This window comes from Podarcis pityusensis (assembly GCF_964106645.2).
Source record: "Podarcis pityusensis genome assembly, chromosome: 1".
Lineage (NCBI taxonomy): Eukaryota > Metazoa > Chordata > Lepidosauria > Squamata > Lacertidae > Podarcis > Podarcis pityusensis.
The window spans coordinates 84,267,898-84,293,999 of NC_138028.1; the positions used below are offsets into that span (position 1 = coordinate 84,267,898).

The 26,102-nt window shown below is 48.4% G+C and overlaps 1 protein-coding gene across 2 annotated transcripts in view; it reads left to right on the forward strand.

Moving 5' to 3' along the window:
- The window catches only part of GRK2 (G protein-coupled receptor kinase 2), a 39,640-nt gene that overhangs the window by 969 nt on the left and 12,569 nt on the right, over positions 1-26,102 (forward strand). For both annotated transcript variants that reach the window (XM_080994490.1, XM_080994491.1), the window contains exons 2-14: positions 8,998-9,074; positions 13,164-13,237; positions 14,285-14,386; positions 16,890-16,964; positions 17,340-17,401; positions 17,969-18,020; positions 18,692-18,783; positions 20,326-20,425; positions 21,357-21,435; positions 21,605-21,735; positions 22,822-22,916; positions 23,693-23,800; positions 24,074-24,140. In XM_080994490.1, the coding sequence (XP_080850616.1) occupies positions 8,998-9,074; positions 13,164-13,237; positions 14,285-14,386; positions 16,890-16,964; positions 17,340-17,401; positions 17,969-18,020; positions 18,692-18,783; positions 20,326-20,425; positions 21,357-21,435; positions 21,605-21,735; positions 22,822-22,916; positions 23,693-23,800; positions 24,074-24,140 (1,114 nt within the window). The remainder of the gene's footprint in view (positions 1-8,997; positions 9,075-13,163; positions 13,238-14,284; positions 14,387-16,889; positions 16,965-17,339; positions 17,402-17,968; positions 18,021-18,691; positions 18,784-20,325; positions 20,426-21,356; positions 21,436-21,604; positions 21,736-22,821; positions 22,917-23,692; positions 23,801-24,073; positions 24,141-26,102) is intronic.

Sequence of the window (26,102 nt, forward strand, 5' to 3'; positions counted from 1 at the left end):
GTGTTAACCGCAGCAGAAAAGCAGGCTAGTAAATCAGGCTGTATATATGCCTATATAGTGCTTTTTTCTGAGCAGTCCAGCAACTGTGTTGCTGGGTGTTATGAGGAGCATACAGCTTGGCTCTGGCAGTGCCTGGAGTCGGCCTCAAGATGCCCTAACCACTGTCTTCTGTTTTGGGTGGGTGGTTGGTTTGTTTTTGTTTTTGAAAATCTGTGTGTACAGACCTGTGCAATCCAACGCTGTGTCATGGTAGTGTGCTGTTAGATAGTGCCCAGGTCTTTGGCCACCTTGCAGCTGCCCTGAGTTCAAGCAGGAACTGGGGCTGCACAAACAACGTTGCAAGCGTGCGCAAATGCAGTGCAAGGTCACCATCGTGCAGATAAGGGGAAATGTGTTAGGCAGGGGCTCTGCTTCATGTAAGGGCATTTTCTTGCTGGGAGACACAAGTGGGAGCATTAAGTCAAAAAATCTGACTGGTCATCCAGGTGGGTCAAAGGTGCTTTGGTTTCGGCCAACCAACCCTTAACTCTGCTTCCTGGCAGCAGTTACCAAGGGCAACAGGGTGGGGCCTGACAAGCATCCTGCACCTTCAGCACATGGGCAAATGGAGGCCTTCCTCACTCTCCTTTCTTCCCTTCCACCTCCCATGTGACATCTGGCTTACCCTACCCTTCCCTGTTCTAGCCAATAACCTTGGGTTGTCCCCATTGTAGGAGAAGTCTGTTCAAGCAGAACTGCTCCCCTGCCACTGAAGGCAGGACAGAGGGTCTCTGAGAAAGCTCCAAAGGGCCCCTTTCCGCAAGAAATGGCAAGCGGCCCTTTCAGAGGATGATGCAAATGTGTTACCATGGCAATGCCTGAAAGCCCCAGCAGCCTCTGTGCTCTTTCCCCCCCCCCCCCACGGTTGCTGGTTTCAGTATGGAAGTGCCCACATGGGAACTTTGGGTGAAGTTCCATAGCCTTTGGAGGAAATAATTTTGGGATGCATAGTGACGGTCCAGAGAGCAGCCCCTTCACTTGCATCACATCTCAGCTAATAGTTGCTCACTGGCAACCCCCTGCCTGCCTGAGTCACATCCCTGAGTCCAGTTTAAGAGAACTGTCTTGGGGTGGCAGAATTTAAGCCATCGTTTGCCCTTCTGCCCCTCCCTCATCTCTTTCTGCACCACTTGTGATGACAGTGTAACTGCTACTGCCTTCTCCTCCTTTCCTCTTCCTCAAAGTACACCAGGGAGGCCTTCAGTTCTCCCAGCTCAATAGCCATCTATTTGGGGGGCAGGAGAGGGAGTAGGGGAGTGAAAGGCAATATTGACAATATATCTACACAAAGGAGATACTGTGAAATTTGGCTTTTAGGAAATTGAGCTGGGGAGAGCTAAGGGGTCAGATTGCCAATTAGGGAAGCAAGACTATGCCCTAGAAGAAGCCTAAGGATTAAGAGGCGTACATGGAGGTCTTGCTGTGATCACAGCACAGGGGCCTTATTGATAGCTTACTGATAGGCAGAAATAAGGTAGCTGGAATGGTAAGGAAAGCATGGGGAGGAGTGTCAAGGATATGTACAGAATTTCATTTGTTTGGATTCAAGACATCTGCTGAAAACATGCCTTGGAGACTTCTTCCCATTAGCTAGGAAGGATCAGATACATCTCTTCTGCACATCTCACTGTGGGAACCTTGCTGGGGAACTTCTAAAGTGTGGCCCCATAAATTTTGCCCGGGAAGCTGATTTGGAGCGGGAGGAGAACAGGGTAATTCCAGAACAGGTTAATTCAGGCAGAAGCTGAAGAAATTCTTAGTTCCCCTAATCTGAATGCGTAATAACATGTAGATCTTTTGGTACAGCCCAATAGAAATCACGTGGAGGAGGAACCTCGGTTTGGGTGATGAGCAGAGTGTGTGTTTTACATTAAAATATGCAAGTCAATATATTTGCATATTTATTTTTTGCATAATTTGCTCTGTTCCTAGCAGTCATGGGAGGTGGTGCAGGGAAGCAGTGCAGGGCACAGAATCCCCACCTCTTGACCACTAGAAATTTGACTCATCCTCCCTGTGGCCTTGCACACATATACTGTTGTAGATCAAAAATACAAGAAGCTTGCTTTTTAAAAAAAAAATGAAAAGCAAGATTTGGGTGTCCAAGTATAATTTATTTCCTTGCCTTGCATGATATCGTCTTGGCACAGCATACATAGTCCTGTTCACAAATCACATTATCTTGCTTCTCAGAGACAGAGCATTCACTCTCAGACGCTCCATAGGAAGGTGAGGCTTAACAGAAACCACAAGCAGTGTGGCCCTAGCATACGTTATCTTTCATCATTGTTGCTTTGCTGGTGGTTGACCTAACAGCTTCCGTGTGTGTGTCTGTCTTGAAACATAAGGGACATACAAATCACACCCTTGGAGCCTAGGTGGTGCCTCCATTTTTTTTCATGGGCTGTCTATTGGAATTAGGACAAAAATGCAGATACATCCTCAGGAAGTTGTCCAGGATTGGAACAATAGAAGGATGGAGATTCTAGAGCAGTGGTGAGGAACCTAGTGCCCCCAGATGTTGATGTACTCCAAATCCCATCAATTCCAGCTGGCACAGCCAATGGTCTGGGAGTTGTAGTCCAGCAACATCTGGAAGAGCACACCACCCCATCCCTGTTGTAAAGAGAGGAACATCAGCAAAATTGCCAAGGGTGCTGTTGGGTACTTAAAGAACTTGAGGCACAAACCCATGGCCCAAATTTCCATAGCCATTTGCATTGGCTAGCTTATATGTATTTAAGATGGTGGGTTTCTGATGCTTATCAGCATTGCATTTTGCAGTGTGCACAGCAAGTCAGTTAAAGGGGGAGGGATGATTTTTTTAAAAGGAAGAAAAGGGCAGGAGATGCAGGCCAAGTGCAAACCTGGGTTTTGCCACCCCACCACATCTGGAACAGCACCCCTGAAAGTTGCTGAAGGGGCTGCATCCTCGTTCATTACTGCAAAAGCAGGAACATTCTGTTACATCTGTTACATTAATTTATGGCATTTATATGCCACTTCATCATTAGCATTTCTAGAAGGCATACATAAAAATAAACCATACAGAGAATAAAACAGTAAAAAAAAAAAAAATCACCATAAAACCAAACATAAACCCAAACCCTACCTTAAAATGCTTGCTGAAATAAGAAAGTCTGAGTCACATGCCTGAAGTCCAGCAATTTGTGTCTTACCTGTCCTGTACATAGTTCAGAGGCAGCATTTTATCTTCACAGCCACCCTTTGAAGGTAGATTAAATTTGAGATACAGCGACTTGCTATCCGATGAGATTTGAGTCTCTGCTTCCCACCAACCAAGCTCACTGTGGCAGGGTACTGGAGACATGAGCCTGAAGATCTGGAAGACTCTGTCTACTCCCTCCTGGAATGTCTTTTATAGATTCTACGCAGACATTCCAAGAGGGAGTGGAGGTAATGAAACTCGGAACTGCTGCCCATTCAAGATCTTGGGGGAATAAGATGTCTAAGGTTTTGTTTATTACGGTACATTGCGCCATACTTCTCTCCAAAGGAGCTGAGGGCCACACACATTGTATGTGGGATGGTTTAGGTTGTGTGTGTGTTTGACTAACCATCGCCACTCTTTGAACTTCATGCCAAAGTGGAGAGTTGAGCTGAGGTTGCTCAGGGGTCGCTAATCTGTCACTCTCCACACATCGTTGGACTCCCATTGGCCCTAGCCTGCATGGCCAGTGGCCTGGGGTGTTGACAGTTGTACTCCATCCACATCTGGAGGACCACAGGTCCTCCCATTCCTCTTCCATATCATGCAGAGCAGAATTGTGGGACAGGGATAGGAGGCCTCCCACAACCCCTATTATGGAGCACCCTGACTTTAAATCACTCCCATCGGTTTTCTCCGATAGGCTTCAACACACTAAACTTCCTGCCCGAGCAACCTCCCCGCTGGTGCAGCCTCTCGTGTCCCTCTTCCTGCCAAAGTCAAGGCCCAGCTTCAAAGAAGACCTGTCTCTCTGGTTTGTCTGCCAGGAAATGACGTCACCTTTGGTCGCAATAGGCTATTTGGGTCTGCTGCAAAGTAAGAAACTGCAGCACATAGGAGAATCAGGGTGACCTGCGTCCTGCTGACCCGCCACAGCACCCACTACAAACTCTGCCTTTTTGTGCAGGTTTTATAGCGGAACTAGGAATGTGTCGGAGCCAAGGTGGTTGTGACATTTGTGAGAGGGGAGAATTCAGCTTTGGTAAAAGGGCAGGGGATTAAAAAAGGGGGGTGGGGAGGAAGTTTCTCCTTTGCTGGTTGCTGCACGACAGTGTTGTTTTTCCTGTTAAGGGAACCAAACTATTTTTTTCTGTGCATTCATTTCCTTTTTCTGCGCTTGGATATGAAGCCAGTCAGTGTTCCCTGAAGTCAGGCTCTCTCTAGCCTGACAATCTACAAGAGCATACAGAAAAAAATAATAATAAACCATCTCAGATGCCCAGGGATACTAGCAGGCAACTTCCCACTTCCTCCCCAATGGCCTTTAAGCGAACAAGAGCATTGTCAACAGCTGGCTGATTATTTATAGTACTAACTGCCTCTCATTAAGTCTCTGTGCAAGAGGAACTCGAGGGAGCTGACATTCTCCATAGGCCTTCCCGGTTGTTAACTAATGCTCTCTTTTTTTCCTAAGGGGGAAAACTGAGGCAGGAAAAAGAGGGCACTAGGACCAGTTCTCTCAGACCTTATCTGACCGAGGTTAACTTCAGTGACTGAATTTTTGGAATCGGTCTTGTAAACAACACAAAATTTACAAGCTCAGGATTGTTCCCCCACCCCCCTCTGCAGACTGAAATGCACATACAGGCTTGTGGCTTAACCCCCCCTTTTTTTTAACCTTCCTTTCCTGGTTGCCTAGAACAGATGCTTGTTTGCCACAAGTGACCATGCTAGTTGCTTTTTAGAAGCCTGGCCTATATAGATGTGCTGCTTTTCCATGGAGCAAAGGTAGTCAACCTAGTGCCCTCCAGATTGTGATAGGGCTACAAGTCCCAGCATATGTGGCCATGCTGGCTGGGGCTGGTGGGAGTTGGAGTCAGGCAACGTCCAGAGGGGATGATGTTGGGCTACTTGGTTTGATGCTATGAGTCCCAAGTTCAAGTCTCCGCTTAGCTGCTGCTATAAAAGGAATGACTTGCCTACCTTACCAGGACACTGTGAGAATAACCAGATAATGAGTGTGAATTCCTTTTCTGCACAAGGCATTTTATGTAATGATATTAATGCTATCATTCAACTGGACCTGCCCCCTGGAGATGGTTGTTATGGAGATGCTTGAGACACATTATCCCAGGCCCATAACAGCAGCAGGCACCAGAAAACACAGCCATCCATCATCCTTCCAAGACGCGTCTGTCTTAGGCATGGGGATCTCTCCCCCATCCCCCATGGCTCACTAGTTTCAGGAGCAGGAGTTTCTGGGGGGTGGGGGAAAGACACATTCAGTCTAAATGGTTGAAGTAAGTCCTGTTTCTCAGCGCCCTGATATTTACTTCGCAGAATCCAAGGGGGGAAAATCTGCCCTTCACAATGGGAAAGTGTCTCTTCAGCCCGATCACACTCTCCCCTTCAGAGGCACCCCTTACATTAAGCTCCCATAGCTCCTATAATACTACTAATTCCCAGAAGCCCCATTCAGAGCCAGCCCAGCACCCCATTTAATACATGGACTGCAACAGCAGCAACTATGGTTGTTCCTGCTGCAGACCACATTGGGCACCTTTCCGAGCACAATTCAAAGTGTTGGTGCTGACCTTTAAAGCCCTAAACGGCCTCGGTCCAGTATACCTGAAGGAGCGTCTCCACCTCCATCGTTCTACCCGGACACTGAGGTCCAGCACCGAGGGCCTTCTGGCAGTTCCCTCACTACGAGAAGCCAAGTTACAGGGAACCAGGCAGAGGGCCTTCTCGGTAGTGGCGCCCTCCCTGTGGAACGCCCTCCCACCAGATGTCAAAGAGAACAACAACTACCAGACTTTTAGAAGACATCTGAAGGCAGCCCTGTTTAGGGAAGCTTTTAATGTTTGATGTATCATTGTATTTTAATATTCTTTTGGAAGCCGCCCAGAGTGGCTGGGGAAACCCAGCCAGATGGGCGGGGTATAAATAATAAATTATTATTATTATTATTATTATTGCCATTCAGGGAGGATGCAGTGGCCTCTCTAGGCTAAGCATCCAGATCTCTTTGTCCTCCATTCAGATATTTAAAAGGTACCCAGATGAAGGGCTGTTTATTTAGTCAGCACACTCAAGCAATGTCACCCCCCTCCCCGTTCCCTCTCCCCCCCCCCCACACTGCAGACGGTAACACTTCCAGGCGGGCCAGGAGTGAGTTGAGTGTCTGAAAAATGTTCCACATGTAAAACTAGAAAAAGCAGTGTGCATGTCAGGGCGAAAGGATGCAGTCTTATTGGGCTCGGTTTTCTCTGAGGAGTTTTTCATTCCCATCTGGGAGCATTCAAAATGTCACCCACCCCCACCCTCTCACCTGCAACCTGAAATGGAATAGTCCAAGATAGCCTTCCCCAGCCTATACAAAGTGGAAGGGCTGCATAATTCTTTCCGTACCAAAGTGGGGATAGTGGGGGGCGGGTTTCTGTGGAAAAACGGTGGGCAGGAAAAGGGTTAAGCAGTGATTCCAGTTCTCTAAACCTTCTCTTCTTCCCAAAGTTACTTTTTCATAAGAAAGGGGTGGGGGACCTGTGACCCTTCAGACCCTGGGGTCCAAACTCCCATCATCTCTGTCCCTTGGCCATGCTGGTTGAGGATGATGGGAGTTTGCAAGTCCAGCATCACCAGGAGGGCAGCAGGTTGAGGAATGCTAGTCTAAGGAAAGCTTTACCAATTGACTGATAGACTTGGGACCTCAGCCATTATTGGACTACAGCTCCCATCATCCCTGACCACTGGTCCTGCTAGCTAGGGATGATGGAAGTTGTAGTCCAACAGCAGCTGAGGACCCAAGTTTGAGAAACACTGCATTAATTGGTCCTGTCTGACTTACCAAGTATCTCATGCAAGTGGTGCAAACTATCACAGAATGTTGGTGCCACAGTCACAGCATTTTCACCATTATTGTGCCACCCGCAGTGCTTCTCATTCATTCTAACCTGCAATGAGGATCTGTACAGTCAGTATGTGGATTGTGGGTGTTGGGAATGCTGACTCAGTACACTTGTCAAGTGATACGGTAATCTGCGTCTTCCATCATCTGACAAGTACTTCTTACACAAGCTTCCATCTCGAAAGGTACCCGTGCTGCAAATTGAAGCATGCTTTCTGGGGAGCAAACCCCCTTGAAGTCAATGGGGCTTCTTCCTTCCAGGTGAACATGGTCAGGAGAAAATGGTTGAAAGTGATTTGGTGGCATTTCCAAATAAATGCATTTAGGATTAGGATTTCTGCCTCCGTTGTCAGAGGCAGTGTGCTTGGAATCCCACGTGGAAAGAATGCTCTTGTGCCCAGGACCTTCTTGAGGTGTTCCTACTGGCATGTGGCTGGCCACTGTGACAACAGAATGCTGGGCTAGAGGGAGACTGTTGCCCTTACCCTGCAATGGCCCTCATACTCAGGAGCTTCCTCTTGGCTGCTTACGCTGAATCAATTAAAATTTTCTCCATAGAAGGGCTATGTGTGCTGCTTAACCAGCTAAATATCCACAGGAGAAGCCAGGTCATAGCCCAGCTCTGAAAAATGGCACACGACTCCGAAACAGAGTTCCAGTTCTTTGTAATACATTAACCCAGCATGAACCCCTGTCTCATGGCCAGACCGTCTATAGCATTTTCCAGGCTGCCAGCTACCGGGTCTTGCCAACTCATCTTTGAGATTAGTCATTGTACTTTGGGACCTTGGAATTTCAGGTTCATTTTCAACCCAAAAGGTGCTCTTTCCGAATTATTTGCCTAGCATTCTCTCTCTCTCTCTCTCTCTCTCTCTCTCTGTGTGTGTGTGTCTTTCTTGGTCACTTTAAAATTAACCACCCAGAAGGACAAAACAAACACAGCGACTAAAAAACCCAGAATGTATTCAGAACAATGCTTCCAAGATCCAATGTATTATTTCCTCTGCTTCTCTAGCCAGGAGCCTGTCCCTCCACACTCAGACCACCGTCCTCCTGTCCCTCCCGCTTTTTGATGAACCTTCATTTTCTGTTTAGACTTTTAAATTGGCTTCTCTTCCAAATTGCCCAGATGCAGATGCCATTCTAAGAGCACCAGCTCTTCTTTAAGACAAGAAACAGACCTCTGTTCGTTCACCTGCTAGAATGACTGACTGCCTTTGTAATCTTCCTGTACCTGGCTCCACTTAGCCCCAGATAAAAACACAGTCTCCTTTAAACAGCTGGTTGGTCTTAATTCATGAATGAAATGTCGGCTATCCAGTGCTGGATCCTTACTGACCCAAAATCTCTTGAGATAAGTGTCTTTTATCTGCAGGCTTCCTGTGATAATAATGGGGGGGGGGGTTTGCAGCAAAAACAACAAAGGGTATTGTAGCACCTTAAATACTACATTTGCTATCCTTTAAGGTACTACAAAACTGCTCATATAATAAGACTTTACCCCCTCTCCACACCACACCCCCACTTTCTAAACATGTTCTTGGTTCCTCCTCCGACCCTCTAGAGCAGATTTAGGGGGCGCAGCAGGAAGAGAGGAGGGGGACGTCTGCTGCACAAGTGGACCTCATTCTGCACATGCAACAGCTTAGCTGGATCCTGCCCTTGTTGTTTTCAGGGCAGGGACGGCAAACCTTTGTCCCTCCACATGTGGTTGGACTCCTATCAGGCCCAGACAGCGTAGCCAGCGGTCAAGGATGATGGGAACTGGAGTCCGGCAGCATATGGAAGGTCACAATCTCCCCACCCCCTGCTTTGAGGGAATAGGCCGAGCTGAGAAGCTTCACCCTTGTTAACTTCCCTCACGTGCCTTTTCTCTTGGCAGTATCCGCAGTGTTATGCAGAAATACTTGGAAGACCGGGGTGAGGTGACCTTTGACAAGATATTTTCTCAGAAGATTGGTGAGTAGCAGAGCCTCTGCGGGGTCATGAGTTCAGGCAAGACCAGCTTGCCTGTGCTCCGGTTAGCCAGGAGTCAACGCCAGTGAGAAGAATAGGGGGGCAGAAGGAGGGCCTCCTTTTTGAAAGGGCTGTGGTGGGATTGGATATCTGCGGAGTTGTGATGGAAGCTACTTGCTGCATACTCAGTCTTGTCCTTCCCCTTAGGAATCCAGCTTCTGGCCTGAAAAGTGCTGCTGTGCTTTGGCCGCAGGGGCCGGTGCTGCAGGTGCAACTTCTTTTGTCACTTGCTCCTTCACTGGAGTTGGGGAACGCTTGGCCCCTGAATTTGTCCTTACCATCCAGCCCTTGGAAAGGCCAGTCACCTTCTTCATTCAGATCAGGAGTTAACAAGTCGTCTCCTTCTCTAGGGCAGCCCAATGCAAAGAAAGCCAGTGATCCTGTATCTATTAATGAGGATTTTTTTTGGAAAGCGCATAGCTCTGCAAGGGCGGCAGTTGCTGTGCCAGCTCAAATTATCTTGTCCAAATTATCCAAAGTTAATAAGTCCCTGTCCTGCCTTGGGTCTGGTCAACTCTGCATCCCAGGCTGGTGCTGTAGAGCAGGGGTGGGCAGACTTTGGTCAATCCACTTTCGCCTCTACCAGAATTTCCAAGGTTGACCAACCCAGGCCAGGTGCAAGAGACCCAGAGTTAGAATTAATGAACAAAGGGTGCCACTGAGCACATTTGGAGCCCAGGAATTTGTTTTCAGCACCATTTTGGGCAAATGTCCAGTCTCAGTTAGCTTTCTTCATTTCAGCAGCCTAATTTTGATTTTGGGGGGTGGACGGGTCATTTTGTTCTTGCTAGTTGCTCAAGAATTGGGAGTCAGAACCCCTGAGGATCTACTGCAGGTCACCCAGAGATCTCCCAGTAGATTGTAATCTACTGTCTCTTCCCCCTCCCTCGCCTTGTTCTCAAGCCTGAGCTGAGATCTGTGAGCAGCTGAGCTGAGATCTGTACAAATGAATTGGGGAAGGGGGTATTGCTGAGGTCGATGAGGAAATTCTGCTTCCTCTTGTGCGGCCTGCGATGGTTCCCCGTTCCATCTTCCATTAGTTGTTTGCAGGACAATTGCTTCACTTGAGGGATATTGGAAGAGAAGAGGGTTCAAAGCTTCTGGACTGGCTCACATGTGAGAAGGTTCTGCCTCCAGGAAGGGGGTGGAGCTGCAGACCTTGCATTTGAATGTGGCCCTGTAGGCCCATCTTTCTGGCCCTCAGGCTTCTTCCTAGGCCACAGTATATCACTAGGCCATCCCTCACAGGCCCTGCTGCCCCCACCCTTGACAATGCCTCTCTTGAGTATCTGAATGAAGAAGTGTAATTACTCCAGCAGAGAATCTGGACCTGGTGGAATTCCCCTTCCATGCAGCTCTTCAAGAAGCCTTTTAGAAAGTAAGAGTGTCAGCTTTTTCTGGCAAGGCCCCTGCGCTGTTAGCAGCTGTGTGAGAAGTAAAAATGCAGCTCATGTAGCTTTTTCTCCCTCATAGATTGAAATGTACAGGCTGGTGGGGAGAGGGGACAACACCACACTTTCGCTGCTGAATTTCTGCCTGTCATCTTGCTGAAGGCACAGAAGCCTGCCAGGAAGAAGGAAAATAAAATTCCACACCCTGCCACTTACTCCTTTAAAAAAACCAGAACAAAACAGAATACTCTAGAGCACTGGTTCCCAATTAGCTAATTACGGAGGACCCCCTGTTTTTCAAAAGCCAAGCCACGGACCCCTTACTTTTGACAATTTTGATGACTCCATGGTAGTTACCTCTGCAAAGCAATTTTTTGAACAAAATGTGGTGTAGGCCTCATGAGCAAAAGACTTTAGGTATAATTAAAAAAAACAGACTATAAAATTTGTGATACTACCATGCAAAAATGACAAAAAAAATAGTTGAGGTGGGGAGGCAAGGGATGGGGCTGCGGACCCCCTGGGGATCCCCGGACCCCCTAACTGGGAACCACTGCTCTAGAGGCACTGAAGAGGTACATTTGGATAGATTAGGAGGAGAGCACAGGTTAGGAAGGGCTGTGTGACTGCTGCTGGTTTAGGACAGGCTGGGTGATGCTGGGCTGTTGTTGTCCATACTGAGCCCCGGAGGCGTCTGCTTGCAAGGCTGTTTCTCCTTTTCAGTTACTACACCCCGCCCCAACAGGAAACACTCTTGCTTCCTCCCACACCCACAGCCACTTGTGGTTTCCTCATAATATCTCCCGCTTTCATCCCCTCTCTGCTCCCACCCCTCCTGGCTCTCCCTCCACTCCTGGCTCCCCTGCTGCCTTCCCCACAGCCTCTTGCCTCTGCCTCTCACCTGGGGATGGCGCACAAGTAGGTTGGGGAAGCAGGTTTAGCACCAAGGAGCCGTTCAGCCACAAGCTGACGTGGATCTTGATCCGTGTGCCCCTCCACTGTGTGTCGGGGGGGGGGGAGCAGAGTTGAGGCGGAAACTGGTGCACAGCATGCTTGAGAAATCTTCTCCAGGTGTGGGGATTGCCACCCTCCAACTGCCCCTTTTCAGTTAGCTGAGGGAACCTGCATCTCTGCAGGTTTTGTTGCTCTCCCAGCTTCCATCAGCCCCCCAGCCAGGGTGGCTAATGGTCAAGGATCATGGAGTTTGTAGTCAAGAACACCCAGAGGCAGACAGGCTATCCACCCCCTTCTATATCTGGTACAGATGAGACTCATGCCTGCTTTGAATGTATATTGAAGGTTACTGAAGGGGCCGCTTCACCCTGTATAAAATTTGCAAAGAATTTGCACACAGGCACAGTTCCGTGTAGCTTCAGTTATGCATCCAGAGGGAAGCTCTTCTCGGTTGCTTATTATGAGTGACATGTAGGTCTCCTTCATGTTCCTATGTGGAAGTGCCTTCGGTTTGGGGACTTCTCTAACATACAACTCAGACATGAGTTATTTCCCAGGGGGACCACGTGACTTAAGGCAAGCATGCGCAAAACAGTTATTTTTCCTTTTCTTTTTTAAAAAAGTGACCCTGCTCTCGTGCATTTAACAGCAGACTGACATGCAGAAATTAAGAATGTGAACCCTTCTGATCTTTCTGATCTTTGTGGGGCTTACTTCTGAGTAGGCATGCATGGGATTGCACTGGGAATGGTGGGAGAAACTTCTCCTGTATAAACCTACTGGGCATATTCCAACTCCCGGGGATATTGAACGTAGCTTATGAAACTGAAATGGTTATGCTTTCTTTCTTTTTTTTGCAAGATGAAAAGATTGAGATGTGCCTTCTTAGAAATATCAAAATCCCAGCTTGTTTTCTAGAAGTTTTCTGTAAAAAATAAATTGGATGACTATACCTGCTAGTTTTGTATAAGGAGAGACTCCTTGTCTCTGACAGTGGTGTAATGGGCAGAAATCACCAGGTGAAAATTTGTTTGGTATGAAGATGCATGATGTTAAAAGCTTCAAACTTGTTGATTTCTTTCTCTTACGTTTGCTGTTAAAATAAAAAAATCCTTCCAGTAGCACCTTTAAGACCAGTTGGTCTTAGTTGGTCTTAAAGGTGCTACTGGAAGGATTTTTTTATTTTGACTATGGCAGACCAACACGGCTACCTATCTGTTTGCTGTTAAAATCACAAAGCCCTTGTCCATAAAAATCAGGATTTGGTATTAATGTGCACTGGTATAGATGACTTTAAAAGCCAACTTGGATAAATTTGCATAGATCTTTGACTAGCTATCCACCATGATAGAAGAATGAAACCTCTATATTTGGAGTCTGTGTACTAAGTTTGGGGAATGTTTTTGGACTACAGCTCCCATCATTCCCGATCGTTGGCCATGGTGGCTTAGTCTGATGGAAATTATGTCCCACAATATACAGAGGGCGAGACGTTCCCTACCCTAGCAATATACCTGTGTACATATACAATGAATTTCTCTTCCCACCATTGCTGATTAGTCAGGGATGGAATGCAGGGCCCTGGCTTTCTGAGGGTGCTGATTCAGGTGGGACCAACTGGCTGGCTTTGAAAAAGGGAAGCGGGCACACCTGGCCGTTGCAGCTGACAGTTGTGTGTTTTTCTTAGGTTTCCTGCTGTTCCGAGACTTCTGCCTAAATCAGGTGGAGGAAGCCAAACCACTGGTGGAATTCTATGAAGAGGTGAGGCCCTGATTGTGCGTTGAGGGTGGTGGGAGAAAATGCTCTATTTCCTTCCGTGCCGTCAAACCACAATTTCCTTCCTTGGCCTGGCACACAGACTCCCCTCTGACATTGGTTCCCAAACTTGTCTTGAGCTGAGGAGTTGACTTTTCGAAGACCTGTTCAGAGGCCCCTTCAGGCCTTTTGACCCTCCTCTCAAAAAGCATATCTGAATTCTTGCTCAAGGCAGCATGACTGGAAGCGGTCAGGGGGAAAGGATCTGGGGGGGGGGGGGTGACAGAAGGCAAGGCTACTGCATCTCCCAATTCAGGTTGGAAAACAAATATATTGAATTCCTGTGTTGCCTCTTCAGAGTGTGGTAGGTTCATTTTGCCATGGGTGGGATGGGGTGCGGTGGGTATCTGGAGAACTTAGAAGCTTAAAAATGGGCAAAATATTTTATTAGAGAAGGCAAGAGCCAGAAAGTTTTGCTGTGCTTTATGCTTTCCTATAGTATTATCCCTTTTATGTGTATGGTTTATGTCATTTGCCCTCTCATAATTTAAAATAAAACTAGATTTAAAGGAGAACAATAATAATAAGGAGGAAAAGAAAAATGCTTGCTGTGAGATTTCAGCGCACTGCTCTCCCTGTATCTCAGAGGTCGCCCACAGGGTGCCCTCCAGATTTAGTTGGGCTCCGTCTCCAATCCGCCTCAGCCAGCATGGCCAATGGGCAGAGATGATGGGAGTTGTAGTCCAGCAACTTCTGGCTACAGGTTCCCCAGCCCAGGTGTAAGCTCAGCTTTTGTCTCTTTGACTTTGTATATGCATTCTATGGCACATTTTGTCAGCTGCCACCCAGCCCCTGTGGAAAATGATTAAGGGGGCAAGAAGAGATTGCAAGCGCGCTCTCCAAGCACAGCCATTATTTGAGTTCTTTGGGTGCAAAACATGGTCCACGTCGACCATGTGTCTGTCTATGCCTTCTGAAGGGCCTTACAGAGTCTGTAGTCGGTGGGTAGGTTGCTGAGCCTTGTTACCTCTCCCCTCGCCCCATTCTTCATAGATCAAAAAGTATGAGAAGATGGACTCCGAAGAGGATCGAGCTATTAAGAGCCGCCAGATCTTTGACACGTACATCATGAAGGAACTGCTGTCCTGTTCTCACGTGAGTGGCCCGAATGCTTGCTGTCACATGAGAGAGTCTGAAAAAACCCCTTGGCAAGAAGCATCATGTTTGCTTTGCAATCCCATTGATCAAGATTCTTTAAAAGATAATACGCCTCACAATGGGAGGAGCCAGACTCCCAGCATTGTCCATTGTCTCACAGGCTGTGTACTCTCCCTGGCTCAATAATTGTCACATACAACTCCCTTAGAACTACCCAGCCCAGCTCTTAATCTCCTTTTCACGACCTCACTTTCCTCTGCCATGCATGGGAAATGGCTCTTTCCTGTTCTGGGATGACCTTCCCATTAATGAATTGTAGGCAGCCGCTTAAGGCACCACCTTGTGCAATGCACCAGCACCTTTGCTTCTCCCGTTACAGTGGCAGCAAACAAATCATGGATTCTTCCACCATTAACCGTGGTTTCCCGTTTTTTCGGAACCAGGAGACCATAGTTAACAGCTTCAGAACAAGCTAGCATATTAAGCCAATTTCAAAACATGGCTTTATATGGGGGGAAGGAGATCACACTTCAGCCCAAGGGCCACATTCCCTTGTGGGTAACCTTCCAAGGGCCATATGCCAGTTGGTGGGCGGGGCCAGAGGTAAAATGTGGGCAGACTAGATGGCCCTTGGGGGTCTCTTCCAACTCAATAATTCTATTATTCTAGGTTGCTGGGGAACAATGGGTTTAGTGGGAGGTAGGGGCAGTGCATGTGAGCCTTGCAGCATAGCAGGAGGGAGGCCTTCAGGAAGTCCCAGGGGGACATGATGAGAGATGAAACCAAGCAGCCACAGAGTCACACTTATTGGTGTAAAGTGCTGGGCCAACTATTGACAGTTTTTGAGGTAACCTGACACTTTTCAAGTTGTGCGAAGAGCAGGCAAACACTGATGCCCCCAGTGCCGCAAGTCAAAATGCGAAGAGGAGTGATTCAAAATGAGAACGAAAATGGCCTTCATTAAGTGATGCTCGGAAACCAAGAAAGTTAATAAAATGTGTAAATGGAACAATTTTATTCTGAATGGCCGACAGTCATAATTGTACCGTGTCAGTGGTTCCTACAGACGGCTTCAAAATTGCTGAGAGTCCTGGTGCAGTGCTTTTTTTGGTCAATTGTAGCAACTGTCATGCCTTGTGCTAGATGCTGTATGATTTTTTTAATTGCACTTTTATTGCTGCTTTTATTTCTTGCTTTCTATTTTGCTCTAGAATTCCATTAACATGATCAGATAAAGACATGAAAGAATGGCAACAGGTTATTAATGAATTTATCTGACACAATAAAAAATCCACAGCTGAATGCTGTGGCAGCGTACAGACAGGGGTTCCGGCTGCCCTGTTTCAATTGCTTCCTCCCCCTCTCACGTCAGGATTTTCCTGCTCACCTTCATTCCCACGTTTTGACTGTCTCTTTCTCTTTTTTTGCTGCTTCCTCTTCCTCTCACTCTTGTCTTTCATGCTGCTAATCCTCTCTACTCCTTTCAAGTGCCTTCTCCTCCCTTCACTTATGCTCCTTCCCACTCACCTTTTGGTTGGACCACCAGTTCCTGAGAAGGATGGAGCAGCTGCTGAGCCCGCCTTTTTCACAGCTGCCACGCCCGCCATTCTTTGGACTACCTGTTCAAAGCTTGCTGACCATGGTGGTCTACAGACCGCAGTTGGGAACCTTTGCTCTGTGTGTTTACTGGTAGTTTGAATTGCTTGTTGTTGTTAAAACAGGGAATTTTTTTAAAAAAAAAAAAACCTGATAGGTGAAAAGTGTTTGCCAACCCAACAGCAACAGGCTTGTGCATCGGACAAAGGAGATAATTTATTCTGTTTTCCTGGCATTTCCATAACTGTTTTATTTCTGCATTATATTTCTGCCTTCATGTGATGTAAACGAGCAAGTAACATGGAAATGAGTGCCAGACTTGTGCTATATTCCACTATATTTCTAGAAGCAGCTAGTTAGGGAAATGCTGGGAAGATGGAATACAATGGTACCTTGGTTTACGAACTTAATCCATTCCGGAAGTCCGCTCTTAAACCAAAGCATTCTTAAACCAAGGCATGCTTTCCCAGAGCAGCGGAGGACTCAATTTACAAATGGAACACACTCAGCAGGAAGCGAAACATGTTCTTATTCCAAGGCAAAGTTCACAAACCAAAACATCTACTTCCAGGTTTGCAGCGGTCTTAACCCAAGTCATTCATAAACTAAGCTGTTCTTAAACCAAGGTACCACTGTAAACTGCTGTGTGAATGCAGCCAGTGCCTCTCTTTAACATGTCCAAGATTTGCCAGCCCTATTCCTGACCCAGCTTGTAAGCCTTCCCCAAGCTTTGTGCCCCAGTCCTGTTGATTTCCTTGTCACTGGGCTTCTTCGGTGGTCTCAGCATTAGAGCTGGAAGTCAACCCAAGCTTTGTGCCCCGGGCAGGCACAATAACTTGATGGAATGTCTCTTTGGACAGCGATGCATCCGGACTCATTTCCTTTTTCTTCTGTCCTCTCACAGCCCTTCTCCAAGACTGCCACAGAATATGTGCAGAGCCGCCTCAGCAAGAAGCAAGTGCCGCCTGACCTGTTCCAGGTAAATCCCTCCCCATCGACTAGACCCTTGGGCTCATCCAATCTCGAATCTCATTTGCCCCAAGACTAGATGCACTTGCATCGGTAGACAGGGGCTGATGGAGCATGAACTCTGGCCCATTGCAACCAATTTCTTCCTAGTATGTACAAGTGTCCCCACAGCAGGGGGGACGGGACCTCTTTTCCTATAACATTCCCAAACCCAAAGAAATGCAGACTCCATTTCCTTACAGCACTTGCTGTTGAGGATCTCATGGGGATTTCCACATCACTGAGTCCCACAGGGGCCATGCGGATGAGAACGGGGACCAGTGGGTGGAAAGCTTTAATGGATAGGTTTTCGGCATTCATTCCTCTCTGCCCACTCTTCTGCCAGCCATACATTGAGGAGATCTGCGAGTGTCTGCGTGGGACTATCTTCCAGAGGTTCATTGAGAGGTGAGTGCTGAGGACTACAGGCTGTCCACACGCAGAACCTGCACCATGTTGCAGCGTGGTGTGCTCCTGTTTAAGGTGCCAGCCACACCTTTTCCAGCGTACTCCATTCCATTCCCCTTCCCCCTTGTGCATGGCGAAGCTTGAAAGAAGATGAGACAGTGCCTTTGAAGTTTGCAGATTTTCTTGGAAGTAAGCCCCTTTGAGCACCATGGAACTTCCTTCTGAGCAAAAATGCCTAGAATCAAGCGAAGCAGGAGCGTGTTCTGTAGATGGAAAGAAGGCTCTTAAGTTAAGCCTGCGCAGGGTTGTCTTGAAGGCAGGATGGAAGTTATATGTATGTGAATGTTCCCTGTATTTTCCCTTTCCCCTCCCTAAACCCACTGCTTCCTTCCCATAATACTGGGGTATAGGAGTCTCTGTTAAGGGGGCGGGGGTGTTATTGGACTTGGAAGAGTTCTGGCACCGGGATTTGAGGAGGGATCCTTTGAAAGTGGTGATACCCAGGGTTTGTGTTCCAGGGCCTGTGTGTTCTTTCTCTCATTTGTTCTCCCGTCTGTTCTGTTTTAGTGACAAGTTCACACGCTTCTCCCAGTGGAAGAATGTGGAGCTCAACATCCATGTGAGTGCCTGAGGAGGGAGGGCATTCCTGAGAGCTGCGGCGATAAAAAAAGAGCTGTCAAAAGACACTAAGCATGGACCTGCCTGCAGCCACATTGTTGCAGAATGGCAAAGTGTATAGGATTTGCAAAGTTGCTGGTTGTGTAGTTGATGGGAGGTTGGTGGTGTGTGGGGGACTAATCCCTGTCTCAGGAAGTTCACCGATTTAGTAGCTTCAGGGAAAACCAGGATTACGATCGTCTTCACTGGGTAAATGAGATGAGAGAATTTGAGGGTTTCTTGTCCGTCATGAGAGCTTGAGAAGCAAGCCCAGTTCTGGCTCCCCAATAATCCAAGAGCAACTACCCCTAAAGTGGGATCCTCCGTACAATTCCCATTAGCCTCAGCCGGCACAGCCCCATCTGGAGAACCTCAGGCTGGGGAAAGCTTTCCTAGCGATACCCACATGTGACACAAAATAACCTTGGATCATAATTTGAAAGCAGGATATGAGGAAAGGTCACTGTGGGTGAGAGGAGTGCATGTGGAAGGCCATTCCTTTCTATGACGGGTAGACCCAGACCCCTGAAAGGGTAAAGGTGGTGCCAGCAACATGTTAACGTTCTTGGTCTTGGTCTCCTTTCTCCCCCCCCCCATCATGTTTGTTCATGCTCTCTGCCTTGTGGGACCCAGCTGACCATGAATGACTTCAGCGTCCACCGGATCATCGGGCGTGGCGGCTTTGGCGAGGTCTACGGCTGCCGGAAAGCAGACACGGGCAAAATGTAATGTTGCAAGATTGGTTTGTCAAATTGTTATTCCAACAATTATCTGGGAGCCCAAGGTTGGTTAAGAAGACAGAGGGGGTTGCCATGTGGCCTTTGGCCATTGTCTTTTAGCCTAGCTTTGCTCCACATCATTGCTATGAAGCTATATGAAGTATTTGCACATGGAAATGAAAAATGATATTATCCATCATTCTCTTTTGGTTTGTAATGGCCATGTTGGTACTGGAGAACCAGGATGGTACCCTCTGATATCTCAGCTCCCAGCCAGTCCTGCTTCTCCCTGTAACCAGCATAAGTAGGCTTCTACTCACTGTCTGAGCCCCAAATGCAAACATAGCTTCCCAAGGGCCTTTCCTCAACTTGCCTTTATTTTCTGGGGTACCAGATTGGTGCCTGCGCTAAACTCAGATTCTTCCAGTGCACGTATGAAATGTTAGGAAACACAGTTTCTGCCTTCATGGAGTCAGTGTCTCATATTTTATTCTTTATTTACTGAGGTTTTGAGGTAGCTAACAGCAAAATGGAGCAAAGCCGTTGAGTGTCATCTTAAAACAATATAACGAAAACAGCAGCAGCATTCATAGAGGAAAACTAGCACCCAGTCAAACAAGAGGGGAAGCAGATATCATTAAAAAGTGGGTCAGATACAATAAGGACGGGTTTAATCCAGGTGTTTATTGCTTAGGGGGTGGCAGGTTCAGAGAATCATAGGGCTAGATCCAGAGTAAGTCAATTGCATTGAAGCCCCATTGACATAAATGTGAAAAAATTAGTCATGACTTAGGGCTTATCCAGACTTCGCTTGTCCCGCTGCTTTCACCCAGGAAAACCTGATCTTTAGTGCTGAATTGGAGCAAACGCCAAAAAAACCTGGATGAATCAGGTTTTCTGCGGATTAATGTTTGCTCCAATTCAGCGCTAAAGAACCAAGTTTTCCTGGGCAAATGGAAAATTGCTCAGACCTGTGCTCTTTAGGCAGGGAAGTGTGGACAAGCCCTGGGTGAAGTCCCACTGATTCCAATGGGAACTGGGCTTGTCTGTCTTGTTTTGGATCTAGCCCATCAAATGTTAGTGTTGAAAAGAGGCCATCTCATCAAGGTCCCCAGCTCAACCCAAGAACCTTACAATGCAGAATCTACTAACTGGCATACTTGGCAGTTCAGCCTTTGTTTCAATACCATAAGTGCAGGAGAGTCCACCCACCCCTGTCCCCCACAAAGGAAGGCTCTTCTCATATAGGGGGAGCACAGTGAACATTAGCAGACATCCCAGGGACACCTGCGGTAAATCTCCTCTGTGGGAAACCAAAGAAGTGTTGGGGGGAGTTTAGTCATAGCAGGTGACTCAGGACTCAGATGGGGGTCGTGATGGGTGTAATTAAGGAAGTGCCAAGTGGAATGAGTTTGGTAGGTTTCCACAAAGGAGGCGCACAGGCTGTTCTGCGTGGAGGGATATCGGCAGGGGCGATTCCCTGGGAAGCAGCAAGACCTGGCGAGAGCAACACCGCAGGGTTATAGCCTCTTCTTTCTCCTTTGGCAGGTACGCCATGAAATGTCTGGATAAGAAGCGCATTAAGATGAAGCAGGGGGAGACATTGGCCCTGAACGAGCGCATCATGCTCTCGCTTGTCAGCACCGGGGTGAGTCTGGCTACATTGAGCAGCTGGGGGTTGGGAGGCAGAGAGTAGGCAAGACCCGGAGTCTGCCCAGTCCAAGAGGGAGGGGAAAGAGATCTGTCAAGTGGGCAGATGCGAATGCTTGGGTTCCTGTATTGTGCTTGCAATCAAAGCTATGATAATGCCGGTATAGACATGGCAGGTATTTTGAAGCACACACTGGTAATTAAAGGCAGGGGGGAGGGATGACGGTGATGAAGTGTGCTGGAGGTGGCATTGAGCATGTGGCTGGGAGTGTGATGCCTGCAGTAAACTAGCAGCACGGCTGGGATGTGTGTAGGCAGCGCAGCGAATTATTATGCGCACGGAAGGGGAGGGGAGGCAGTTCAATGTGCGCAACGGCAGGAGGAGGAAAGGAGGGGAAGAGAGGGGGGCAGGGCGGGGGCGCCGTGCACAGGGGGCATGGGGGAAGACAGGGGAGACCACCATAGGGGTTTGTGCCAAGTTTGCGTGGGTGGGGGAGGCGGGGCAAAGGAGCCGACAGGTGACGTGACGGCTGTGTAGGAGTCGGTGGAAAACCCACGGCAGAAAATGGGGGGCGGGAGCGAGGGGTTAATGGAAGAGCTGGCAGAGGGAAGGAGGCAGTGGCGACGTGTGAGGCAAGAGGCCGAGGGCCCTGTTGAGCAATCTGTTCCCCCACGGTTATCAGATGCAAGCGTGCTTCTGTGTGTAGGGGAACTGTGGTAGGAAGCATGTGTGTGCGAGGCATGATTCTGAGAGCGCAGAAGGGAAACGTGGAGCTTTCAGGAAGGCCTGTGGATTCCGGGCGTGAGCAGAACGTAGAGCGAGGGAACTCGTTCACGCACATGTGCATGCAGACTTGGTGATTCATTTATGTATTTTTCCCCCCTCTCTTTTTTCCCTGCTGTGACTTGGTTCCTCGTGTCTCTGCCAGGATTGCCCCTTCATCGTGTGCATGTCGTATGCCTTCCAAACACCTGACAAGCTCAGCTTCATCCTGGACCTCATGAATGGTGAGAGCCAGAACCCAGCCTGTAGAGAGCCTCTGCCTCTCCCCCTCCCCTCCCCTCACATGCTTCTCGAAGGGATCCACACACAGAGGCATCCCTGCCGCACCACTACGCCCCTCCCCCGATACTCAGGTTGTGTGCCTCACATGGCTGTCTGCTCCGTTTCCTGCAGGGGGTGACCTACATTACCACCTCTCCCAGCATGGGGTCTTCTCCGAGGCAGAGATGCGCTTCTACGCAGCAGAGATCATCCTGGGGCTGGAACACATGCACAACCGCTTCGTGGTGTATCGCGACCTCAAGGTGAGCAGATGCCCCCCCCCCCCCCGAATGCTGCATCGTTCAACATCCTTTATCTAGATGTTTGTATGTCGCCTGCCAGGGCTACGCAGCCTTTTCGAGGCAATGGGTGTCGTCAAACAATTAATTAATTAATTGCAGCATTTATTCCCTGCCTTCCCTCCAAGGAGCTCTAGGGGACTTACATGCTTCCTTCCCCCACCCTGCTCCCCATTTTACCCTCACAGCAACCCTGTGAGGTAGGGGAGAGAGAGAGACAGACAGACAGACAGACAGACAGACTGGCCCAAGGTCACCCAGCAAGCTTCATGGCTGTGTGGGTTGGGATTTGAACTCCCCCCCCCCCACCTGCTAACAACTATGCCAAGCCGAGCTACACCAGGTTAAGAGAATAAAATTCAAAGAAGTCTACAAACCTGGTTTTAAAATGGAGAGAGAAAAACCTCACCATAGGCTTCTCTTTCCACAAAGAGAGGCAATTTCTGCCTTCAGCGTGGGGTCCCTCGGTGTTGCACCCGCACCCACCGAAAAGAGAGTTCTCTAGTGCACTCTGACTTCATGGCAGCTGCCTCTTACCCAGAGCCGTGCTGCCCCCTCCTCCGCCTTAGAAGCCAGGACTGTGCTGTGTGCCATGAGTCGTTCAGGGTGGCAGCATTCCTCACTGGGGAATATTGGGATCTCAAGTTCTAACATCTCTTTCAGAAAATGTGAGGCTTGAAAGTGTTTTTTATTTTACTGAGGGAGATTGTTGCCTTGATGGAAGTGCACTCCCACTCAAAATGCCTTGGGATTTGGTACTGTGGGTTATCAAAGCTACTTTTGACAACCCACTCGTCACTGTTGCAGGTTGATCCAAAGCAGGGCAGGATCTTGCGAGGTTGCTTGTCTTTTCCGTATCATGACCTCACTATGCTGCTCTTCAAAATTAAGCATACCCGCTGCAGGAATTGCTCCCTCTGCTTCATCGGTGCTGCTGCAGAGGCCCAGGCCAAAGGATGAAGGAGGAGGGTTTATTCTCTCCCCTACTTTCCCCAGCAAATCCTCTCTTCCCCTAGCTGCCATTCTTTGCTGCTCTTGTTCCCCCTGCAGCCAGCCAACATCTTGCTAGATGAGTTTGGCCATGTGCGTATTTCGGATCTGGGGCTCGCCTGTGATTTCTCCAAGAAGAAGCCTCATGCCAGCGTGTGAGTATCAGACAGGAATCTAATCCTCGGCCAGCAGCTCCGTTCTCTGTATCTGGACCTAAAACTGCTCCCGTCCAAGGGTCTTGATAAATGTCAGAACACCTTTCCCCCTTCTCCCCCAGCTGCAGGGTGAGCTACTGGAAGTTCCTCCACCGTTGCTTCCTCTAGCTTTCTATAGGTGTTAATTCCTGTATTATCTGGGGATCACAATATCACTTGTTCAACATCCACTCATTTACCCTAAGGCCTGTGTCCAGTAATGGAGACCCAAAATATGGACCACAAAACTGGAACCTACAGATTACAGGCCTCAAATTCCGGTAGTGGATTCCTCTGCAAAGGGCCTTTCTGATTCTGGGGTGTGTAGGATAGAATGAGCTAGTTCAGTCCCAATTCTTGGGAGATGCCGGTGTTGCAAGGAAAATGGCCCCACTCTAACTTTTTCTGCTTGGAACCACTCGTATTTTGTGGGGAGACAATTCCTACAGGCCACAACTGTGGTTTAAAGGGGCATTGTAAGGAGGAATTAGTACCTGCCTCCATTTACAAGCACATGCGTACCCAGATTCATAAGCGAATGCTTCTCCCACGTAAATGTGTGTATTTCGTAAGTGTACGTAGCTCTATTTGCCACTGGCCTGGGTGTTTATTTTTCCTGTGTGTTTATTTTTCGAAAAGGATTCCTTACCCATTGACCTGTCCCTGCTGAGCGCCCCCCCCCCTCGGCAGGTGCTGTTCTGTCTTTTGTAACTCTCAGTTTCCCTCCACCCCTGCAGTGGCACACATGGGTACATGGCGCCAGAGGTGCTGCAGAAGGGCGTTGCCTATGACAGCAGTGCTGACTGGTTCTCTCTAGGCTGCATGCTCTTCAAACTACTGAGGGGGTAAGTGGGGGAGAGCCAAGGTGGAGATGAGTTTGCAGGGATGGGGGTGGGAAGGAGGCCTAGCTGGCAGAGGGAGCCGTGGTTGAATCCAGAGGGTGCTGGGTTGGATTGATTGCGATGGGAATGGCAAGAATTGGAAAAAAATCACACTGAGATCTACAGGTATTGGGCGCTATACAAATTTAATTTAATTAATTAATTAATAAAGAAGTGTTAGGGGGTACCTGTGAGGCCTGAGTCTCCTCCTGATGCTCTCCTGGCTCTTCTTCTCAGGCATAGCCCCTTTCGGCAACACAAGACTAAAGACAAGCACGAGATCGACCGCATGACGCTCACTATGGTAAGGAAATGTCGTCAAGCTCAGTCAGGGATTGGCCTGGATCCCAAAGCTTCCAGGTGCTGAACTGTTCCCCTCCTGCCCTTCGGGTCTCCGAAATCTCAGAACTTCCCTTTGCCAGTTATCGGAGTTATGCCCATGCTTTGTAGAGCCTGGCTGACCTATACTACATGTCAGCTTGCCAGTTTCATGTGGACCTAGCACATCTTCCCAAATAGGTTCAGCATTTTGACATGAGGTTTTTCCTGTGCTGAACCCCCATTATTCTCCCTCGAAGTCAAATATCCCTACACATCAGACCGGGTCCATTTCTGTGAGTTCCAGCGCCCTCTGTTTGGTTAGCTGGGTGGCTCAGTGTGCGCGTTTGTGTGAGGGAAGGAGGGAAATGGGTATGCAGAATTAAATTTCCCACTATCACTGTAAGTTATGCTACTGCCTGAAGAACATGAATAGATCAGGGACCTTCTATTTTTAGCACCGCACAGAGAAATCACAAAGAAATTCCCTTCCCTAGAGAACGTGCAGAGACTGTAAGCAGATGCAGTTTGGTTGAACTCAACAATTACTGTTTGGCAAGGCAAGCGGCACAACTCTTGCCAAGGTGTCAGGCTGCTAAGCAGTCTCAGGCAAAGGTGCCATTAGAAATTTCTGGGCTGGGCATAAAAATGCTTTGTGCCAGTCCAGGGTGCGGCTGCCCGGAAAAGGCCCTTCCTCCATGCCTTTGGTGTACAGCTGTGGTGTGGCTGCAACTATTTGCTGTTGAGGTTAATTCAGGGCATGACTTATACAAAGTGTGTGGCAGGGGTGGGGTTCCCTCTTCATTTAGCAAAAGTTTATGGGTGGTTCTGAGGACTGCTGCTGCAGCTGCTGTTTCTAGAAAGTCCTAGATTTCGATTCTTCTTCCAGCAGAGCTCATGTGTATCACCCTAGATTTCCGTGAGGGTGTAGGATCCCTCCCACAGCCCTTTTTGCACACAGTAGAACCGGGTAATGCCAACAGCGAGGGGAAGAGGGAGGCAATACTGATCATCATGACAGACTCAGGTTTCGATGCATCAGCTGCCTAACTGTTTGACAGGCTTTTTGAGGCCTCATGGTGAGATGGGAGGGAGCCGAATGGGGTTTAAGGTGCATAAGAGGCAGCTTTGGATGTTTGGAATAGCCAAGTCACTTTTATCGTGCAAGGCAAGTTGTGGAGAAATTGTGCTTGTGGGCAAACTTAAAATAGGTGGGCAATTAAGATAGCTATTTTCAGATCCGTGCTTGCAGCGGTGGAGGAAGGGGGCGCAGGGGGTGCGGTTCACCCCGGGTATCATCACAGGGGGGGGGGGTTTTGACAAAATGAGTTTTTTTTAAAAAATTGGGCTCATGAAACTTTTTAGGCGTGACGTGGTGGCTTAGGCGCCTGCAGGTTCCGCGCTGCCTGAAACGGCAGCGTGGGACTAGCCTCTGCCTACTGCCTTTCCCTCAGCCATCCTACAGCTGAGGGGGAGGTGGCAGAGAGGTTCCAAGCGTTGGAGATGCTCGTCCCGCCCCCGGCTGCAGAATACGCCCCCGCACCAGGCACCCGAGTTGCTAGGTATGCCGCTCTGTGTGTGTGTGTGTGTGTGTGTGTGAGAGAGAGAGAGAGAGAGAGAGAGAGAGAGAGAGAATGTTTCACAGCTGGGTTGGCATTTGATATTAAAACACCTTTTCTTCTGATGACAACTAAGGAGTCCTTTAGCCCACTGCCTCTCTCTCCTACACCTCCTGCCAGGAGTGTGATTCCATTGCCACTGGATGAAAGTTGTCTTTCCTGAGGATTCCCTGTGGGCTCCAGGAATAGGAGGGCCTGTCCCTTCTGTCATAATGAATGAAATAAACCGACCCAATCGTTCCGTACAGCTTTGAGCCATGGGGACAGATTAGTGGGAATGATGCCCCTAGATGCCAAATGACATTCTTCCTGTACAATAGGGATGAGGA